General features: G+C 32.7%; 3 protein-coding genes and 1 long non-coding RNA gene across 5 annotated transcripts; 1 reads left to right on the forward strand and 3 right to left on the reverse strand.

Moving 5' to 3' along the window:
• Positions 1-78: 78 nt before the first annotated feature.
• On the reverse strand, positions 79-4269 carry LOC149032394 (uncharacterized). The gene is made up of 2 exons (XR_016176826.1): positions 2506-4269; positions 79-2251 (listed from the first exon to the last, which is right to left on the reverse strand). It is a non-coding gene; the product is annotated as an uncharacterized LOC149032394 (long non-coding RNA).
• A 2259-nt stretch (positions 4270-6528) lies between these two features.
• On the forward strand, positions 6529-8717 carry LOC107070007 (peritrophin-1). Its single transcript, XM_015327794.2, has 2 exons — positions 6529-6951; positions 7091-8717. The coding sequence occupies exons 1-2, from the start codon at positions 6945-6947 to the stop codon at positions 7792-7794; spliced, it is 711 nt and encodes a 236-aa protein (XP_015183280.2). The 5' UTR covers positions 6529-6944; the 3' UTR covers positions 7795-8717.
• On the reverse strand, positions 8348-14361 carry LOC107070041 (E3 ubiquitin-protein ligase SIAH1). 2 transcript variants are annotated; one of them, XM_089173357.1, is made up of 5 exons: positions 13678-14361; positions 12599-12956; positions 12080-12319; positions 11811-12003; positions 8348-11720 (listed from the first exon to the last, which is right to left on the reverse strand). In XM_089173357.1, the coding sequence occupies exons 2-5, from the start codon at positions 12825-12827 to the stop codon at positions 11543-11545; spliced, it is 840 nt and encodes a 279-aa protein (XP_089029483.1). In that variant the 5' UTR covers positions 12828-12956; positions 13678-14361; the 3' UTR covers positions 8348-11542. The 2 variants fall into 2 exon arrangements, with proteins under 2 accessions (XP_089029483.1, XP_015183362.1); XM_015327876.2 differs by lacking the exon at positions 13678-14361 and adding an exon at positions 13305-13663.
• A 2421-nt stretch (positions 14362-16782) lies between these two features.
• LOC107070040 (RNA-binding protein squid) lies at positions 16783-18950 on the reverse strand. The gene is made up of 2 exons (XM_015327875.2): positions 18149-18950; positions 16783-17754 (listed from the first exon to the last, which is right to left on the reverse strand). The coding sequence occupies exons 1-2, from the start codon at positions 18506-18508 to the stop codon at positions 17248-17250; spliced, it is 867 nt and encodes a 288-aa protein (XP_015183361.1). The 5' UTR covers positions 18509-18950; the 3' UTR covers positions 16783-17247.
• Between the last annotated feature and the right edge of the window lie 1555 nt (positions 18951-20505).

Below are 20505 nucleotides of genomic sequence, written 5' to 3' on the forward strand. Positions count from 1 at the left end.
TGCGGATTGACGGCTTATTTTTGGTAATCCCTAACGAATAAATTTGACGACAACAAGAAAAGGAAAAAAAATCAGGTGTGCGCAAATAATTGTAGAGTTTATTTATTATAATATTAATTATAAAAATGAAAAAAATCAAATAAAAGTAAGTAGGACGAATGTAAAAAATTTCTTTGCTTGATTCGGACGTTGAACAAAACTTTTTACCGAGACGATGAATGTCTTTAGGGACGTTCGTTTAGTTTTATTCGTTTTTCAGTTGGCTACGAATACGATTCACTCAAGTATATCTCTCTCTCTCTCTCTCTCTCTCTCTCTCTCTCTCTTTGGAACAAATGTACACACCTCCTTGTCACTGACTCCTTATCCTTTTTGATTCTTTTTCTTCGTTTTCATCGTTGTCGTAGCTTTTCTCTCTCAGTATCAATCCCGCATGGGAAATCTCAAATAAGAGTCCTGTTTACCTGGCACTTGAAATCCCGAAGGATATCGATGATAAGATTTTACCGCGTTCGTTTTCTCCTTCCACCTGAAACATCCTCTCTGACTTCGGTCCTCCTTGTCTCCCAGCTTTTCAACCTCCTTGGCGAAACAACTTGAAGAAACAACTATAGTTTATACCAGAGAGTTTAAGTACTCTTGTGGCTTTAACTCGATCATGTACCAGGTAATATGAACAGATTTACACGTTCAGTAGGCGACAACGACAATGACAACGACAACGACGATTAAACTCTGACGAAAATAGGGGATCTTCATTTAAGGATCTTCGAAAAGGTTAGTAGGATCGGTAAAACGCATTGGTGGTGCTATTAGATGAGTACAGGTTTCCCTAGATGAATAGAGACCCACTGGGTTTTCGAATTGTTTATATGTATGCGTGTATGTGTGTAGAAAACGCGGAACTACGACGATATACCCGCATTTCTAATTAAACTTTAATTACGGGTCAGAGGACGCGATGTTATTGGTTTCGGCAAAAGGAAATCTCGTTATTGGAGAGCACTCTTCCGGAAATCGTGTGGGTCGCCCATGTATGTTGGAAATTCCATGACTGACGATACAAAAAATTAATAAAAAAAAAAAAAAAAACAACGACAATAAAAATCAAAAGGAGAGGATGAGAATGGGAGGAGGTAGAGGGAGGAAAGAATAAAACAAAAAAATATATATATCCATCGTATGACCATTTTCGCGAGGCAAATTCCAAAGGATAGGGGTGGATGTCGGCGGAAAAGAGGAAGGGGAGTGACAGTGTCTGCAGAACATTGACATGGAAAATTCAGGAGACGGTCATGGGAATTGTCACTGGTCGGACTTTATCGGATTTCTCTAGGTGGAAGCTTTCGGCATTGGCACTGCGACAGAGAGAGTCTCTCCTATAGTAGTAGCTCCTATAGTCATCGTTTTCGCGATCACTTTTCCTTCCATTTCTACTAAAAGAAACTACCAAGAATGAAAGATAAAAAAAAAAAAAGAAAGAAAGAAAAAGATAGTCTGAAATTATTTATTCACGAGACAGGAAGAATCCCGAACGAGAATTTCTTTTATTTTTCTCTCTTATTTATTCTTAAAATTACGATTCTCGTTTCTACTTTTATCTACTAGTCTTCATGCTGGTGGGTGGTGGAAGGGTGAAAGGAGGGACCCAAGAGTTAAGTTATGTTCTAAGATGAAAACAAAAAAGTAAAAAGGCTAGAAAAGTAAGGAAGAAGTAAAAAAGTAAACGAGAGGAAAGAGAATAAAAAGAACAGGAAATTAAGAAAAGTATGGGGGCAATGGATTTTGTTAGAAAGAAAGGCGAACAGGGGCCAATGTTGTATCGTAGTCGTCATCGTTGGTACATATTCATGTTCTTACCACCTGGCAAAAGTCTACCAACCGTTTTTTACTTTATTTTGGTCTCCCGTTCATCCCCGTCTTTTTTTCTCATCGTTGAGACTTTTTAAACGGTCACGGTGGGAGGAAAAATAAAAAAGAGGCGTTTGAAATAACACCATCCAAACTTTAATATCTAAAAGTCCTCTGGGTTTTTTTTCTCCCCTTTTCCTTTTTATTCGTCTTTCTCTGTTCTTTCATCATTCCCCACATCTATATTGACCTATTTCATACTCTCTTTATCGTCATACTTATTGAATTAACTCCCATTTCAATGAAAATTTCTCTCAAAGAATCCTTTCCAATGTGTTTTTCAACCTTTTACGTTTCTTCTTCTTCTTCTTCTTCTTCTTCTTCTTCTCTTGGTATGAACCTTTTTAAACGTAAAAAACACTCGATTAAACTTTCACGCGAGATAACAATTCGTTAAACGCTATAATGCTTTTCTACTTCTAGAAAAATAAGAATGATGACTAAGGTTTGTTTTAAACTGTCATGATTGATCGTTTAATCGTTCTTGAAGTGCAATCAAAAGAAAAAAAAAAAAAAAGAACTCCAACGACTTATCTTTGTAATTGCTTATGATCTTCGTACACACATACACGTACACACCTTTTTAATACTTACAGGAAACGAAAATACACAGAGACTCGGAAAGTTACGTTTTAGAGAAGATAGACATTAGGTTTCTTCCACGCTCTTAGCAATTTCTTTCTCTCACATCGATTTCACCCCTATCTCGCACCCTTTTCCAACACCCTTCCCCCTCCCCGGCATACTTCTCACGATCTTTCACGTCTCGGAGAGCAACCCATCCACCCACAAGCCTCCAACCGAAGGATATTAACTCTGAAAAATAGATCTTCCGATAAAAGGATTCAAGCGAATAATATTTTTCTTCCATCTGGACTTAGCGAGCCGCCACTTCTCGACGTCTCGGGTTAAATAGGAGGCGGAGAAAGAAAAGGAAGTAGAAAAAGAAGGAGGAGGAGGAAGAGGAGGAGACAACGGGGGTTGAAAAGACAGAGAAATAGACGGATAGATGGATAGAGAGATAGATAGCTAGATAGCTAGATAGATAGGAATGAGTAAAAAAGTAGAAAACAAAAAGAACTCTCTTACATCCGCCCTCGTCTATGTGTGTGGGTGTATACATATATATTTTCTTTTCTACTTCTTTTTCTTCTTCTTCTTCTTTTTCTTTTTCTAACAATTAGTACCTCAATTGTTTTTCTTTTTTACTGACGATTTAATGTCGAAAAGATCATAGAAGAAAAGTACTTCAAATAGAACGAGAGATGTTCCATTTGGAATAAAAACTAAATTAACTAACGTTTGAATTCGTTTACGAATCTACAGATAATTCTTTTATAATCACAAGAGAAAAGAGAGAGAGAGATTCCTAGAAAATGCAGTTTTAGGAGAGTTACACCTGTACTTGAAAAAAAGTGCAATATTGGAAAGTAAGAAATAAATTCGTGTCACGTTTAACAAATGAAATTGACGTTGAAATTAGTTCACGTTTAAACATGGTTACCGTGTATATAACGTTGGTTTAATTAAAATAATAAAAAAAGAAGTAGAAATTCCCTGTTAAGTTTGAATTCTCGCGAAGACTTTGGACTCCAACGAAATCCTTCCTCGGTAGTAAGTTGTAAGGTTCGAACTGTAGAAAAAGTTCGGCATGGAACCCCTTCGTCGTCGTCGGGATCAACGAGAAAGAAGATAGGAACGTAGTCCTAGAAAACTTATCTGGCATCTACGAGAAGAATCGAGAAAGGAAGAATTCTCGTATTTCTTCCTCCCCCCTTTTACCTTTTCCTTAGCTCGGCTCCATTTACATTGCTCACTTACTACTTTCAGCTACGTCGAAAAGGGATAATTTTCTTGCTTACCCGCGAGGAGAATTTTCATCCTTTATTATTTCATCGTAATTTTAACTGAAGGTACTCGTTAATTAGCTTTAACAACAATACCAATCATAATCAGTTTCTCAACTCTCCTACATTATATGTTCTTATGATATATATATATATAAGTTAATGTACTGATGTTGAAGGTAATGGACCCTTTAAGGGATCATTTAAAATGTTTTTGAAAATCCAATAAGTGGTTTCTCCCCTTTAAATAAGAAAAAGAAAAAATATGAAAGAAAATAGCCATTTAGTTACTGCCAAGAATTGTTCTGTACTTGTTGGCAGATAAAGTAACCATCTCGGTTACTTTATCTGACAAAACTCTGGGAAACACACGGGTACCGGGGGTTCTCTGTTTAAAGCAAGGTAAAATTATATCAGGAAAATAAAGTAGAGAACAGGAGGCGCGAGTTTTCTGTAAACTTGGCCGATGCGAGAAAACGTGCCGGAAACCTGAGGTAACGAGCTGAGATAGCTACGCTTTTGGTCCAAAGTTTCCTCTTGAAATTGTCAACGTTTCTGTTGTTCCGTCCGTTAGCGTGTTTCTCCCTTTTGAGTTAAAACAGGGGTGGTGGTGGTTCTCAGAAAAGATAAGGCAACCCTCTTCCCCAACTTTTCTTTATTCTTCTTCAATTCGTATTATTATAAACAATTACTCGATGCAACACACCCCGCGTGATGTTGTTTTTTTTTTTATTTAATATCGATCAGTTCAAGATTGATTTGAAATTTATTTATCAGAAAATAATATCGCAATACTCGAATTCCAATGAATTTTTCATATGAACATGTTTCCGCTTTTACATCGAGATTCAAATAAACGCGAAAAATAATACGATAGTATCGATAATCTAATATTGTGCAATCCAAAAGATATTATATCATTTCCTATTGATCTACAGATGGAATTAAACAGAAATACATTTATATATTTATCGTTAGGAAATATAAAAATCGTTGAAAACTCGTACGATTTAATTTGGAATTCGCTCATTAAGGATAAATGAAGTTATTAAAACGCATATGAGCGTGTACGAATAATTCGTCAGTTCGTTCGTTCCTACATTCGTTCGTTGATCCAAGTATAATTGTCGTCTGCATCGACTATATACAACGTGTTACTCGTATCTAACAGAATAATTAAAACTCTCAAAACCTGTCCTAATGTAATGACCAACGAAGATAACTAAGATGGTTCACCCTTCCCCGATATTTTTGCAAATACACGAAAAGAGATTGGATTGTATGCTATAAAGATAAAAATTGATCAATATCGTAATGAGGTCAAAGTTCGATTAGCGAAAAGTGGGAGCTCCAAGGAACGATTCTATTAAAGTTTCAAACACACTTTAATTTCTTCCTTATTTGTTCTCTTTGAACAACAAGCATATAATCCCTTGCAAGATTAATTCAAGTATTCCTATGATGGTAAAATTTGAAGTACATTATCCTATTCTTTTTCACCTCCTTTTCTTACTTAGATGATAGTTTAAACTATCCAAAATTATGACTCATTAATCACTATATAAGATATGTTCATCCTCGTGTTTAAGGGTCGCGTTCAAATCCGTTTTCGTCCTTTCGAAAGATTATAGGTACAAATAATTTATTCATTTTGCAATGAATTCAACTTTTTGCTTGTGAAATATTTTCTTTTCAATACTCCAAATCATTGATATACTTCCCGATCTATTAAAAGATACCAATCTTTTTGAACGATAACAAAAGTTGGCTAACAACAACCGATAACACGACACAATCAAGGACTAATATAAAACTATATTTTATTTTTCGAATACAACAACGCAATCGAATTCTTGAAAATTCATACGAAATAATACGTCATTCCTGTAAGTATATCGAAAGATTTTCGAATAAATCCCTTGACTTAAAGCTCAGATAAAATATGATTTTATAAAAGAATACCTTGAGACATTTTCTACGAATTTTCGATTGATCGATATTGAAAATAGAAAATCGATCATTCTAGAAATCGTACAAACGCAATATGCCGAAAGAATAAGGAGAGCTGATAGTATTAGGCAATATTTGAAGTATGCCACATATCGACCACGAATATCTCTATAAATCGATTTATTTATCAGAAATTTTTTGATAAGCCTTTTAAACATATTGTCTACATGAGAAGTATAGTTTTTATCTATGAAAAATAATATTTTGTTCTTTAATTAATCAAAAGTTGTACATAAAAAACATTAGGATGCACGTAAAAAGGCTTGAAAGTTTTCTTCTTTTATTTTCCTTCCCTAAATGCATGAACAACCACAAAAAATTAGAATAAATCTTGAAGCATTGCATTTGTGCACGTATAAGGGATAACTTTTGACATCAATTAATTTGATCAAAGATTATTTTCAAATACTTTATACTACAGTTCGTTGAATTTGGAAGAATAATCGTTATCTCGGAAATCAACCTTTTTTGTCAAACGAGTTTAAACGATTCGTCATACTCTAAGCTATGAATGGTGACGTAGTTTAGCACGATTCATCAATTATCGTCTTATTCATAAGGATGGTTAAAGTACATGGGCTCTTAACAATAGTCATGACTTCATACGTTTGATAAATATATTATATATTCAATACGTATTTAAAACTATATAATTATTCGTGAGTTGTACATAATTAATTTTTATTCATTTTCTTTTATTGCAATAATTATATAATTCTAATGTAATAGAATTTATTCTTCAATTTTTGTCTTTCTTTTTTCAGATCACATGAATAATAAAGGGACATAAGGAAAAAAATGTAATCGAATTTAACATAAGAAGGATCTATAGCAAATCATTAATTTCGTATTAATCATTTCGATGTAAAATATATTATTCCGATAGATATTTTGTCGTATTTCTGAAAATCGATGAAATTTTAATTGTAACCTTTGGGCTTATTAAAAAAAAAAGAAAAAGAAAAAATGCTAAAGTCTGTAATGATAAAATTAAAATCAGATTAGATAAAAAAAATATATATGAGATATAAAATGTGTGAAAAAAAAATGATAAGAGGGTTGGGGGACACGGTTATATAAGTAACTTTTTTTCTCTTGATATTACCAGTTAACGATCAATTAAGCTCAAAGAACAAATACAGAGGGAAAAATATATATCAACGTTCGGTTCTCATCATGAAAGGCAAGTTACTGAAGAAACTTAACGCTTAATTAAATTATCGTATATATTCGCGAAGCTATTTCTTTTTTAATTTGATTAATCAATATTAGTAGAAAAAAGGGCAAACAATTATTATTATTTATATGAATCATTTGAACAGGTGGGCTTTTAGCAACAGTCGCATTCGCGGCTACCCTGGTTACGGTGTTTGCTGTTGATACACCAATTCTTCCGATCCCAACGAGATGCCCGGATGTAGATTCAGATGATGCCACGGTACATATAAGACACGAAACCGATTGCACTAAATTTTATAAATGTCTGGACGGAGAAAAGATTTTGATGGATTGTCCGTTTATGAACAAAGCTAAAACACGAAGATTACACTTCAATGCTTTGTACCAAGTTTGCGACTTCCCATCAAAAGCAAATTGTACCACTGCATCGCAAGTAAGTAAGTCAACGCCATCGGGAACGGTTTCTTGGGATCCATCATGGACTTGCTCGAATACACCCGTGGGCACCAATTTGCCACACGAAACGCGTTGCTACTTGTTCTACCAGTGTACAGCTAACGGAAAACAACTTCAAGAATGTCCCGAAGGAAAATATTTCAACCCGTACAGTCAAGTGTGCGATAATTCGGACAGATGTCCAATCACGACTGTTTGCAAAAATTACAAGGGTTCCGAGGGCAAATTCTTCCCAGATCCAGTCTCATGCAAAAATGTCTATTATTGCAAGGGCTTCAAGACCGCTGTATACACCTGCGACGAAGAAGCAGAATGGAGCGTACAATTTGGCAAATGCATGTCAATCAATGAAGCTAATTGTTCGCGAAAACTTACCTATTACAACCAGTAATTAATTCATTCAAGAAGATACATTCGTCTAACTTATACATCTTAGTATAAGGCATAATCTATATTTAATATATTATTCGTAATAATTCGCATAACTTATTAAAAACGTTTCGTATTCACTTTTCCCCGATTTAATACAATTATTTTAACGCTAAACTTATCACGCAGGGTCAAATAACCGCGTCCTGTAATTTGAAAAAAAATAAATAAATGTGCTAAAACACGCGAAAAATGTACATTATTCATTTATAAATAAAAGAAAATATATTACTTGCAAATCCTATTGGTTAAAATCTCATTCTATATTAATTTAATTAAGTTATATTTTTTTGTTAACCACTCACGGTAGGAATAGGTATACATGAAGACAGGTTTAGTATTAATTATATAATAATTATCGTCGCTGTCTTAAAATCAATTGTTAACTATTTGAAATTGATTTGAAATTTACGATCAAACAAAGAACTAATTTAATTAAACGCTAATTTAATAAAGTTATTCACTTTAATAGAAGGAAAGTGGAACTGTACAATTAAGAAATACAGATGATAATCTTATTTTGCGAAGGTACATGTATTTAAAAATCATTACACATTTCTAACATTCCAAGGCATTAGAGTGTTAAATAACTTACAAAGTAAAGGTATGTCAAAAGTAAATGATTAAATAAAGAAAAGATATTAAATGAAATTGATATTAAAATGTCCGAAGTTCTATTAATTCTTCAGATACTTTTAGTTAAATTAAATAATATATATTTATAACTACGACTGCACACAGAAATAATAATAATAATCAAAAGAAAAGAAAAATCATGAAGATTAAATTAAACGTGAAACTTTTGCGATACCTTCACTGAACGATACCATTATTATTCGCAAAGAATGTTTGCTAAAAAATAAATTATTATAATAAGAATTTAAACGCTATCAGCCCTAAAGCATATTTTAATAATTTATGTACAGATTCCTTATTGTATAGTATATTTTTGTTGTTTAACGCGAATTACGTTTCTGTACATGCGTTATGATTATTATACCCTACTGAAAGGGAATTACGTAAGTTACGCTTATAATTATCAATAATATTGTGTAATTATTCATTTTACATATTATTTATATCAGTTTGTGCTATTACCAAAATGATCATAGTTCAATAATTCATTAATAAATGTTTTATACCAATCCTATGTTACGGAACTTTTACTTTCCATTGTTTTCAATATTACAGGTAAAATAATTATTTTCTTGTATATACAATAGCAGAGCAACAATTAACATGAAATTTCAATATCAATTTTGGGAATAACCGCCAAAAGTGTCTCATCCTTATTTCTATTCAAAATTAACTGGTTATCTAATGCATACGTATGTAAATGTAAATATAACGATATAAGCATATATGCACGTAATCTCATATGTGTACATAATGTGCAGTTGGTTCCCGTTTCTCACAGTATCATAGATATCAACTGTTAAAAAATATTACCTCGTATATACAATTTTTCTTATGTTAAAATATTCCTTTCAATCCATAGAAGAGATGAGACTTCTTTGAATTGAAATCAACATTTAAGCAATAAAAGCTGAACATGTGAGGCATTGTTTTTCAACTGTCGATATGTGTATCAGCAGAATTTACATTATTATTTATTGTATCACATAGGAAGTTTTAATTTATTTACAATAACATATTTTATTCTTTACCTACAATTTAAATATACATATGTATATGTATATATGTATATGTATATAGTTAGATAGAGCAATGGGAACATTTCTCCTGCTTAATTTTTCTATATTACAAAGTATGAAATTAAAGTATAATTAATTCTAATGAATAATAATAATAATAATAATAGTAATAGTAGTAGTAGTAGTAGTAGTAGTAGTAGTAATAGTAATAATAATAATAATTATTACTATGAGAGTCTTTTTTTTATACGTATAATGAAACAGATCTAAAAGCAATCCAAATTAACAATAAAATTTTACCGAATTCATTTAACATGCAAATAAAAATGACAAAAAAAAAGTTAATATAGAATTGTTGAATATATTTTACTTAGCCTAATATTCACAATTGTAGTCATATTTCAGTCTGGATTATCTCTATAAACGAAAAGATCTCTATCGCTTTAAATCTAAACCTATCTTAATTTACATTCTTTCAAACTAATTAAAACTAATTACTTATGAACGTGATGTCCGATTCAAGTAAATCATTAATTTAATCGTACTAAAGTATGAATCGAAAGGTTTATGCGATTCTTATAAATTTGATATAATTAAAAAGAAAACAAAAATACCACGCTACAATATGATATAATATAATAATAAGAAAGAAAATGAGAAAGAATAAATATTAGTTATAATATTCTAATTAATTATAAAAACTAATACGATGAAAAATGTATCCTTGATCTTTCCAAACTTATTCTTACTTTGACTATGATTTTACAATTTTTTCTTTAGTTTATTTAGTTTAATTATGTATCAAGAAATAAACTATCTTTTACAGAATAGTTTAATTGATACACGTTATTATAATGTTTAGCTTCTTGCCATCACCTTAAGGGTTCGGATTGTATGACGGATAGAAAAACAAGAATTTGCAATCGTGTCGCTACGTGACTCATGATAAGTAATATATAAGACATACATACACATATATGCATGTATATTTTATATAAGTATGTATATATATACATATACGTGTAACAAGCACGTGTTTTGTATGCAGTACTAGGTTCACTTCATGACCACAGAATTTATTCTCAAGCTATTTCACGGAAAATGTCTGCATATAAAATGATGACATTTCACTCTTCCAAACTGCAAACAATATAGTTAATAGGTTTATAAGATATCACCATTCTTAGTGAATTTATCTTGCTTGATATCATGGGCAATACGCACATGTTTGAAAATATTGTGTAATTTACAATTTAATAATTAACTTACAGCGTATAAAATAATACCTGTGTGGCTGTACTTTTGTATATGTGTTTTATACATTAAAATCTAAATATCTGTATACAATTGCGTAAAATAATACAAGATAATGTTTATATGAAGAAAGATTTGAAAATTTGTAAAATAAAATTAATTCAAAGTCAAATATACCTGTCAAAATTCAAAGATATTAATTATGTCGGTAGAATTGACCGTCACTTTTCATTAGTAGTGCATGATACATCTAAACAAAAATAGAGAAAGAAAGAAAAAGAGAGAGAGAGAAATGAAAATGTTTAAATAGATTAGATATTAAGATATAGACGAGTCTGTTAGGTAAATCGTATTAAATGTGATGTGTTGATGATATTTGTGATGTACTCTCTTAACATTTAAATTAATATAAAATTCGCTAAGGAATATTATAAATAAAAAATTGATAAGAGATGACTAAAAGAAAGCATCGTGTTATGACTGTCAGGTACTTTCTATAAATTGGCTTTTTTAGCTGCTTTAACCAAATAGCTGTTTATCTTCTATTCACATGTATTATTAATATCACATACAAGTATACTTTAAAGCTCCTACACGGATGTTCTGTAACCAAGTGTGTAAATGTTGCACTTTGTCAATCCATTTCCAATATTTTCTAACATCCATATTGCTAATATTCATCTGTGGTAACATGAAAGAAATTATGTATGCATAACAGGCAATCTTTCGCGTCAGTTTAGGAGTTCAATTCGAAGACCACGATATGTCTGAATGATTCTAAACTGTTTTTTCCGGCTTTCCTCATGCCATAGAAATTGTAACATTAATTCCTAGGTTTCCATTATCCGCAAAAAAATTAGCAACAGACGTATCAAATACAAGGCAGTCGGAATTTAAAATAGCAGACGAGACCCCTTCATGTATAGAACGCGGCATTGCTTCCCACGTAAGGCGTCTTTTATGTCCATTTAATTCTAGCCTATTGAAAATCATGCACATTGATATAACTAACTATACGTTTAATAATTATATTTATTTAGAATGATAAGAAAATGAAAGTAAATTTTACCTGTAAGCAAAGTTTTCTGCTTGCTTTCTCGAACCAATCAATTGAACAATTGCAAAAAATTGTTGATGACCGTCATATTTTTCCTGCTTTTCCAGTACCAACATGAAATGATGACCGTAACATGATTGCATCATTACCCAATCCACAGCTCCCGGAAGATTTATATCAGTTGCCAGAAAAACTATGTCTTCTCCTAAGAGATAAATCGCGATGGAAAATAATAACTAACGTTATTACATATTATACAAATGTAATAATAGGACGCATACCTTGAAGTGTAGTAATGCTTTTATGACTCGTAACAAGATGCGGCATAACTTGTTCGAGAGATCCTTGCCATTTACAAGATGCACCAGGGCAAGGACAACTATATGGACGGAATTCGCACACATCCTCGTGATCTGGTTTTTCGGTATGCATCAAAGATACCGTGCATCCGCTAATAGAGTATTTGCAAGGAAACATTACATTACTTGCTACCTTTTCCATAGCCAGATTGCGAATATTACCTAATTTAAAGGAAAACAAATACGATAAATGATACATTCAAAACTATTTATTCAGCATTTTTGTCAGCTTTTCTTTGTCAAGAACTACTCTAATCGTGTTTAATTAAATGAATAACGAACGTTTCCAAACGATTAATACAAACTTATTTTGCTTAGATAATAGGAAAAAAGAGAAGAAAAATAAGAAAGATAAGATTAAAACTTTGTGTATATTGCACGCCGTATTAGATAATTGTTTTAGCATTAGATTAAGAGCATATGAATATACATTAGACGTACCTAATGGGCCTCTACAAGTAGGGCAACAGGTAAGTTTTGGTCGACAATTACTACAAACGAGATGTCCACTTTGACACTGCAAGATAGGTGGTAGTACATAATCGAAACAAACAGGACATTCGAATAGGCTAGCTAAATCAGTTGAACTGGTTAAAGCTGATACGGATGAAGCTGAGGTACTGGCAACACCCCTTCCTTTTTTTCCTGTACTTATATTTAATTGTGACATCTTCTTTTTCTCCTAGGTTAAGTACCAAGGTAAACAGTTTGATAACACAAATACAATAGTTTTTCAATATCAATGTCTTCGTTCAGATTTGATACAATCTCCTGGCATTTATCAACTCCATATCTGGAACTTAATTAGTTATTATTTCATATTATTACATTATAAAGCAATATTTTTGTATACAACGTTACTTAAATATCTCCATCATATTCAAACAAAAAAACTACGTATTCAAAATCCAATAAAATACAACAACAACAACAAGAAAAAATACTAAATAAATTAATCTCGATTGACATTAAAATGCATAATAGATCTTTGATGAACGTACTAATCGTATAACACAATATTTACTTCATTATATAATATTGGTCTCTTATTCGCGATAATACTATCATTGGAAATATTAATCAAAAGTATAAAAAAACGAATGCAAATTTGTAGGCTATGAAGATAGATGAAGCGCAACAAACCAACCCTGCGTTAATTTTATTCGTGTTCAATAAATTCATTGTCACCGGTATAACCATCAAATTCTCACTATGTTAAGTGAGAGTATTTTTCAACGTATAATGTTTCTCATGTGACGAGCCAATTCCATTTACGGCTGATTATTCGTAACACAAGAGTAAAGTTACGCATACACACACACACACAAATAATACATACACATATAAACGAAAGAGGGAACAAATGCAAAAGTGTCGTAATAATATGTAGGCAAAAGTCAGTTGTCGTCCGTCCAACACATAAACAAGAGACACGGTGCAATGAACATGTATGATGACTTTAGCGGAAAATTCCACATGTAACGCTATTGGCAAATAGAAAATAAACGTGCTCAACTTACCGAGATTTAAATTGTAGACGAATTTTTGAGTCGTTGTTTGAAAAAAAGCTTACTGCATGATCAGGATCGTGATATCAAAGTGTGAGAAATAGTACTTTGGAAAAATGAGAAAAATTTCGACGACGTTGACGACGACGACGACGACGACGACGACAACGACGATGATGTCGATGTCGATGTCGATGTCGACGACGACGACGACGACGACGACGCCGACGAAGACGACGACGACGACGACGACGACGACGACGACGACGACGACGACGTCGACGAGGAAGAATAGGATGAGAAACTAGACGACAACAGTGGTAACAACGACGACGATGACAACAACGGTTGTTGGTGTTGTAACGTCGGTGATATCGACTTCATGCGACCCCTCAACTCTGGAGCTTTTGCAGCAAACGCTTTCGATATCCTTCGGTACATCGATGGTATATAAACAAGCGTGTGGTTATATTTCGTCCGCGGGAGGCTACATGACAAAATCCCACGGCCGACGATTCAGCATAATCCGCTCTATTAATTGTACCAGTCCTATGTGAAACATAGTGTTGTAACAGCTCGCTTCTTATTCGTCGTACACCCTTAGGACACCTCCGTTCGATGTAATGCAAAGCGATGACACTGCAGCAGCTGCCTATCTGCCCTTGTGATTACACCCATGCAGCTGCCACTTTAATGTTTAATCCTAGTTCACATACCAGTTTTACTATACAGGAATATTTTTTAGTACGATTCTCGACGAATGAGAATTCGATTAGTAACTTCGGATCATTGGCTATTGGTGGACAAATATTCGTTCTTGAACGTGCAAACGCGTCATGAAATAACTACACTACATGACGAAAATATATCTAAAATATAGATCCTTACTCCGGATTGGTCTAATTCGAAAAATATAATCGACCAATCGCGCGTATTAACGGTATTATTAATTAGTTTCGTTATTTTAACGATCTTATTATATAGATTATTTAGCTACGGAGAGAAAGCTGTAATAATAAATAATTCTATGATTCTGTATATTTCTTATGTTATTATTAGAAACGTTTTATTTAGATCGGTGTGTTGTTCGATTAATAATAATAGATCGAAATTTGGTATCATGAATTGTTCTAGAAGAAAAAAAAAAAACAACGCAAACTGAATATCAAATGTTTGATATTATCTGACAAAGGACAAAGTTAGAATTTTGCAATGTATCGAATATGAATGAATACATTTTTTTTAATAGTGATTGAAATGAATTTTGTTTTTGTTTACTTTTTTTTAAGTAATAGGCATTTTATTTCTTGCTATAATTAAAATATACACTGTGTCATGGGTGAAACAGGCGAATATTAATTAATCGTAACAAAATATTATCATGTTATTTCCTTTAATTTCACACACTTTTTCTTTTTTTTTTCTTATTTTTTTTTCTTTTTTTTATATATATATTTTTTTTTTCACACGCAGCAAAATAGTATACATAGTATACATATTGAATTTCAAAAGCATAATTGGTTTGGCTTAAAATCTCATATGTAAAAACCCAATCAATGGTACCATGATATATATATATATATTAGATTTAAGCCAAACCGTAGATACTTTTGTAACCATTGAATGTCTTTCTCGAATGTATTAAGCTTGGACAGCCTTGTAAACGACATAATTTCGATGTATTTAACGTAGTTTTGTTTGGTGCATTATTTAGTAATGCCTTTCTTTTTTCTTTCCCCTCTTAGTCGTTTTATAATTCTAAACGACGTTAATGAGTTGAATTTAGCGGTCAAAAAATTATACGAATAATAATAATACCAATTATCGAATTGTCTAGATTATTGTATCATATCGAATGATATACTACGTGTTTGAACAGTCTTTTCGCGATATAAAGAGCAGAAGTTTGTAATATCAAACGGTATAACTGCTACTCTCTCGATAGAAATGCGAAAGAAATGTCAATGTAGCCTAAATTGTTTCCTAACTTATAAATTGTTCTTCATTCATATTTCGTATTTAGAAACATTCTGTTACTCCAGTGTCTGTCTTAAACAAACTTTGCTTTTGCTTTACGCGCTTAGATGTAATGTTTTCGCCGTATTCGTGTGACTTTTACGACATAATGAGTACAAACGCGACGTCTAAACTATACTACAACATTATGTTATAATTAAAGAGAAGATCAAATACACTTATATACTTGTAGAAATGATCTATTGAAACTTCAATAGGTCGTTGATACATACATATATAAATATATATATATATATATGTATATAAATATATATATATGTATATATGTATATACAATACGTATGTATGTATACATACATAATATATACACATACATATATATATATATATACATATATACATAAAGCAAGTAATATATTTATGTTTGTTTTTTTCCTTTTCTTTTCTTTTCTTAATGTTAAAGTTCCTTCAATGACAATTTTCATGATATACGAATTATTACATAGAAATATTATTCGTAATTTAACGTCGCGCAAGTATTCCTTATGTTTAATACCCAGGACGTTTATATTTTAATTATACATTTTTCAAATGTTTTAACTTAATTCCTATATCAGTATATATACTTAGGTTAACTTGCCTATGCACACATGTATGCACATATTAATAATTTCACATAAGTTACGAGATTTATCTTTAGTTTATAAACAATTACATATAATTGAGCATGGATATAGAATAATAATCTTACAAGGAAGAAATATGATTTAATGAGAGCAAATTTTTGGTCCATAATTGGCAATTTGCAATATAATAGAAACATATTTAATAAAAAAAACTTTCACACCACCGAGAAAAAGAAAAAAACAAATGCAAGCTATACAGAGTTCTTGTTTCATTTTTTAAGATAAAAATAACACCAAGCAAAGAATAAAGAGTATATCATAATGCAACCTAAAATTCTAAAGAGTGGTTATGGAAATAGCTATGGAATAGCCAAAGAAATAGAATTATTTAGTAGATGTATTATTAGTATGAGAGATGAGTAACAAGTAGATAATATGTCATTCAACCTCTGATTTTTTTCTAGGGACCTAAAAAATTTTTATAATTACGTGTCGAAACATAGATCATGAAAGATTATTTTTGTAAATATTTTTATTCAAATTTAGTAAAATTATAGTTGGCATTAATAGTTTTGCTTGTATTTAAGAAGATGCAAATTCTATTAATACTTGTTCATCTTTTATATTAGTTTTTTTATTTTTAATCCATAGATGGGGAGGCAAAATGTGCATTTTCTAGAAATTTTATCATCCGTATCATTTAAATTCTTAACATCATTTATCATTGCGCCAAACTAGTGAGAAAATTTTTTTCAACAAATTTACATAAAGGTATCTAATATTGTACAGACATGACGTACGAAATTATTGAAATTTAAGGGAGATGATTATCGGGCATTTATAATACCTTATTCCATCTGAGTTCCCTTGTTTCAGTCAGACTGCAATTAGATATTAACGGTAAACCTCCCTACTTAGCTCTTGTATTAAACTTGATCATAAACATGTAAAGATTGTGTATTTCTAATATGGTCGACGTTTAGTATGGTTGATGTCTTTGAAACTGACGAGGTCCTTGTCCATTACCTCGTGGTTTACCTTGAGCGGAATAACCCATATTTTCATAGCCATCGTAACAAGTGTAATCATAATTCCCATACATATCGTCATAGCCTCCTTGATATCCATTACAGTATTCCGGTATATAACCATAGCCACCAGCATATCCATAACTGTATCCTGGTCCCCAAAATCCTTGTGGTCTAAGATCTGGATTCGATTTAACCTTTTTAATGTCTACTTCCTTGCCATTTATTGTTTGTTTGGGAGTTTTTAGTAATTTATATACAACTTCTTTAGAATCAAATGTTATGAAACAGTAACCCTTCCGTTGATTTTTTACTTTATCAAATGGAGCCTGCAGTTCAACTATAGTCCCATATTGACTGAAGTATGACTTGATATCGTCGTCGGTAATTTCAGGAGTAAGACCGCCAACAAAAATCTTTCCATGTTGTTGTTTCGTGCTAACTCTTTTTGGATCAACCTTTGAAATAATATAAAAGCATATAAATTTTATCCATGTGTTAGTATAATAAAGGATAGTATGAAAGATAATACATGATTCAGAAACAATCGAATATTTGGATAAAAGAACCAAGGAGAGTTCTTTCGAAGGTAGTAAAAATAGAAATAAATTATGGACTTCAAAGGAAATTACTACTCAATACTTTGAAATACTTTTAAATAGGTCGGGCGCGCGTCAAAAAGAATTATTTTTTATTATATAGCAAGCAGCACAGGCGGATGGAGAAACGGTTGAATAAACGGTTGAAGAAAGGAGGGAAAAAAAATTCCCTTGACACGCAACGTGCTATTATTTCGTAGCGAATCGGAGCAACCTTTATGTAAAATCCTTAGGATTTATAAGAAATTCCTACCTTTCGTTTGTTGATGTAATGCTCTCCAGAAGCCAACAATTTGTCGATGGTTTTAGGATTAGCGAAAACCATAAATGCGAATCCTCTAGAGACGCCGGTATACGGATCGATTTTCACTGTAACGCTTTCGATGTCTCCAAATTTACCAAAATGATCACGCAATTCTTTGTCTGTGGTATTTCTTGATAAACCACCGACGAAGAGCTTACGCTCGTCATCCTTTCCAGGAATTCCAGCGGTCGGCTGTGATGCAGGCTGTTGATTTTGTTGTACATTTGGTTGACTTTGTTGGCTCTGTGATTGTTGATCATTTTCGGAAGCAGCCTGAGCTTGGTTTTGGTAGCACTCAACCGTCGCCATCGTTAAGGTAGTAGGAGAACAATCAAAGTAATTGATTAACTACAGATACGAGATGAAACTTCTTTTGAGATTAATTTGAGCGCCAAAAAACTTTTTGACGATATATAAAAGTTTTACGCTCCGGAAATGATTTACTTTGCACGCGTCTTTACAAGAGCTCCTTAGGAAACCCGGCGCCGGTTACAGTTTATGCAGGAAAGAGTAATTTTCTATTGCATACTATACTCTGAGCCGACTTATTGGCTCTTCCGTTGACCCCCACTAACTGTTTCTCCTCCAATGGTATACTAGATTTCGCCGGAAGCAAGTAAGAGCCCTCTTCTCTTTCAGGATTAATTATAGAAATATCACATCATTTGTATAGCCTCGTAGAAGAGAAAAGTTGAAAGTTTGTTTATATGCATAGTTTTCAACAAATGCGAGCGTTAAACCATTCACCTCGTCATCGCAATTAGTAGTTTCTTTCATCCTCCATCTTTGTGCTTTATAACAAAGACGGACTTTCATTAGACCTTGAAAGAAAGAGAGAAGAGAGAGAAAAAGGCATCCATTGTTTGGTTTCCACCTTTATTCCGTATAAACATAAAATTCTCTATTTTTTTACAGCATCACATCCGGTTTCTTCTCTTTCGCGTTTGTGTTTTGTTACTCATTGCCTCGTGCATGCGTTGGAAACGCACCTTCACATTATTTTCCTCCAATACGATTCTGCTACTTAGGCGTTACTACCATCAGAGTCCTCTTCTTTGTACTGTCTTATGTCCAGTTCAACCATGACAATCATTTTATTATTTACGTCACGCTCTTCGACCAAGTGGACTTGTTTAATGTGATTCCATTTATTTTCATCAAATAAACACATATTTTACATCGACTGCTTGATATCCAATTGAAAAATCAATATGTTTGTCCATACTTCAAAAATCTTGAAAAAGATTAGAGAAAGAGTCCATTTGTTAAATATATAAATATAGTCACGCCAAGATTATATAAATAAAACTCAGCTCTTCGGTAACCCTACCTTATCCTTTTTTTAGTGTAAGAGTTTAAGAATAGCATAAAGGTTCTATGAGCGTACTGTTAATTATAGGCTATACTTACCTATGTATTTCGATCAAAAATTGACAGTGAGAATCGAGCAATTAAGAAATGTGATTCTCTTTTTTTTGTGTGATTTTTCTATCAATCTTTTATAGGCTTTTCATTCTTCCATATTTCTCCTAATATTTATTTTACCATACCTCGTACACCAATTATCTTGCAATCGAATAACAGTTGGTAGTTTAAGAGTTGCTCCAAGATGGCGTTCAGGTATCTTCATGGTTACGTGTCGTGAAATGTACGTGTTGTGAAATCAGTGATCCCAGAGACTTTAGTTCGTTTGATCGACACAGGGGCGCAAAATTATCGTACGCGGCAGAAAATTATCGTACGCCCCGGGAAAATTTGAAATCGGACAAATCTCGGCCAAAATTTTGAAAAAGTCGGAAAAAGTGTCCAAGTTCCTACTTTTTCAAGTTGATGACTCTTTTTTTTAGGTAGAAAACGTTCACTATTCGTTTAGTCTACTCGGCGGTTCGATAGCTCCACGGGAAGATCTTCAAATCAAGAAAAAAAAATTTCTCCTCTGATCGCGCAGCTAATCTCGGCTTCCCTCGGCTTCTTTCGGTTTCCCGACTCACCGAACGTACATTTCACTGTGAAATGTAGCAGCAGTGCTGTCAGATCGTGGGTAAATCTTACCCTCTCCCTGTGCCACTGGGATTGCACACAATGAAAGTTTTCCATGTCCGTGTGTTTGGGATGTCGAGGAAAGCCGAGTGTAACCGAAGTTTTACCGAAGTTTTATCTTGTAACTTCGGTTACACTCGGCTTTCCTCGACATCCCAAACACACGGACATGGAAAACTTTCATTGTGTGCAATCCCAGTGGCACAGGGAGAGGGTAAGATTTACCCACGATCTGACAGCACTGCTGCTACATTTCACAGTGAAAT

Source organism: Polistes dominula, unplaced genomic scaffold (assembly GCF_049000335.1).
Source record: "Polistes dominula isolate Pdom_NZ unplaced genomic scaffold, Pdom_raw_medaka scaffold_35, whole genome shotgun sequence".
Classification (NCBI taxonomy): Eukaryota; Metazoa; Arthropoda; class Insecta; order Hymenoptera; family Vespidae; genus Polistes; species Polistes dominula.

Excerpts from the sequence above, each read along its gene's own strand:
- LOC107070041 (XM_089173357.1), bottom strand. The coding sequence starts at position 12,827 with ATGTCACAATTAAATATAAGTACAGGAAAAAAAGGAAGGGGTGTTGCC. Across the intron at positions 12,004-12,079 it reads AAGCATTACTACACTTCAAG|GAGAAGACATAGTTTTTCTG; the intron begins GTATGCGTCCTA and ends TTTATCTCTTAG. Across the intron at positions 11,721-11,810 it reads GCAGAAAACTTTGCTTACAG|GCTAGAATTAAATGGACATA; the intron begins GTAAAATTTACT and ends GATTTTCAATAG.
- LOC107070040 (XM_015327875.2), bottom strand. The coding sequence starts at position 18,508 with ATGGCGACGGTTGAGTGCTACCAAAACCAAGCTCAGGCTGCTTCCGAA. Across the intron at positions 17,755-18,148 it reads ATTACATCAACAAACGAAAG|GTTGATCCAAAAAGAGTTAG; the intron begins GTAGGAATTTCT and ends ATTATTTCAAAG.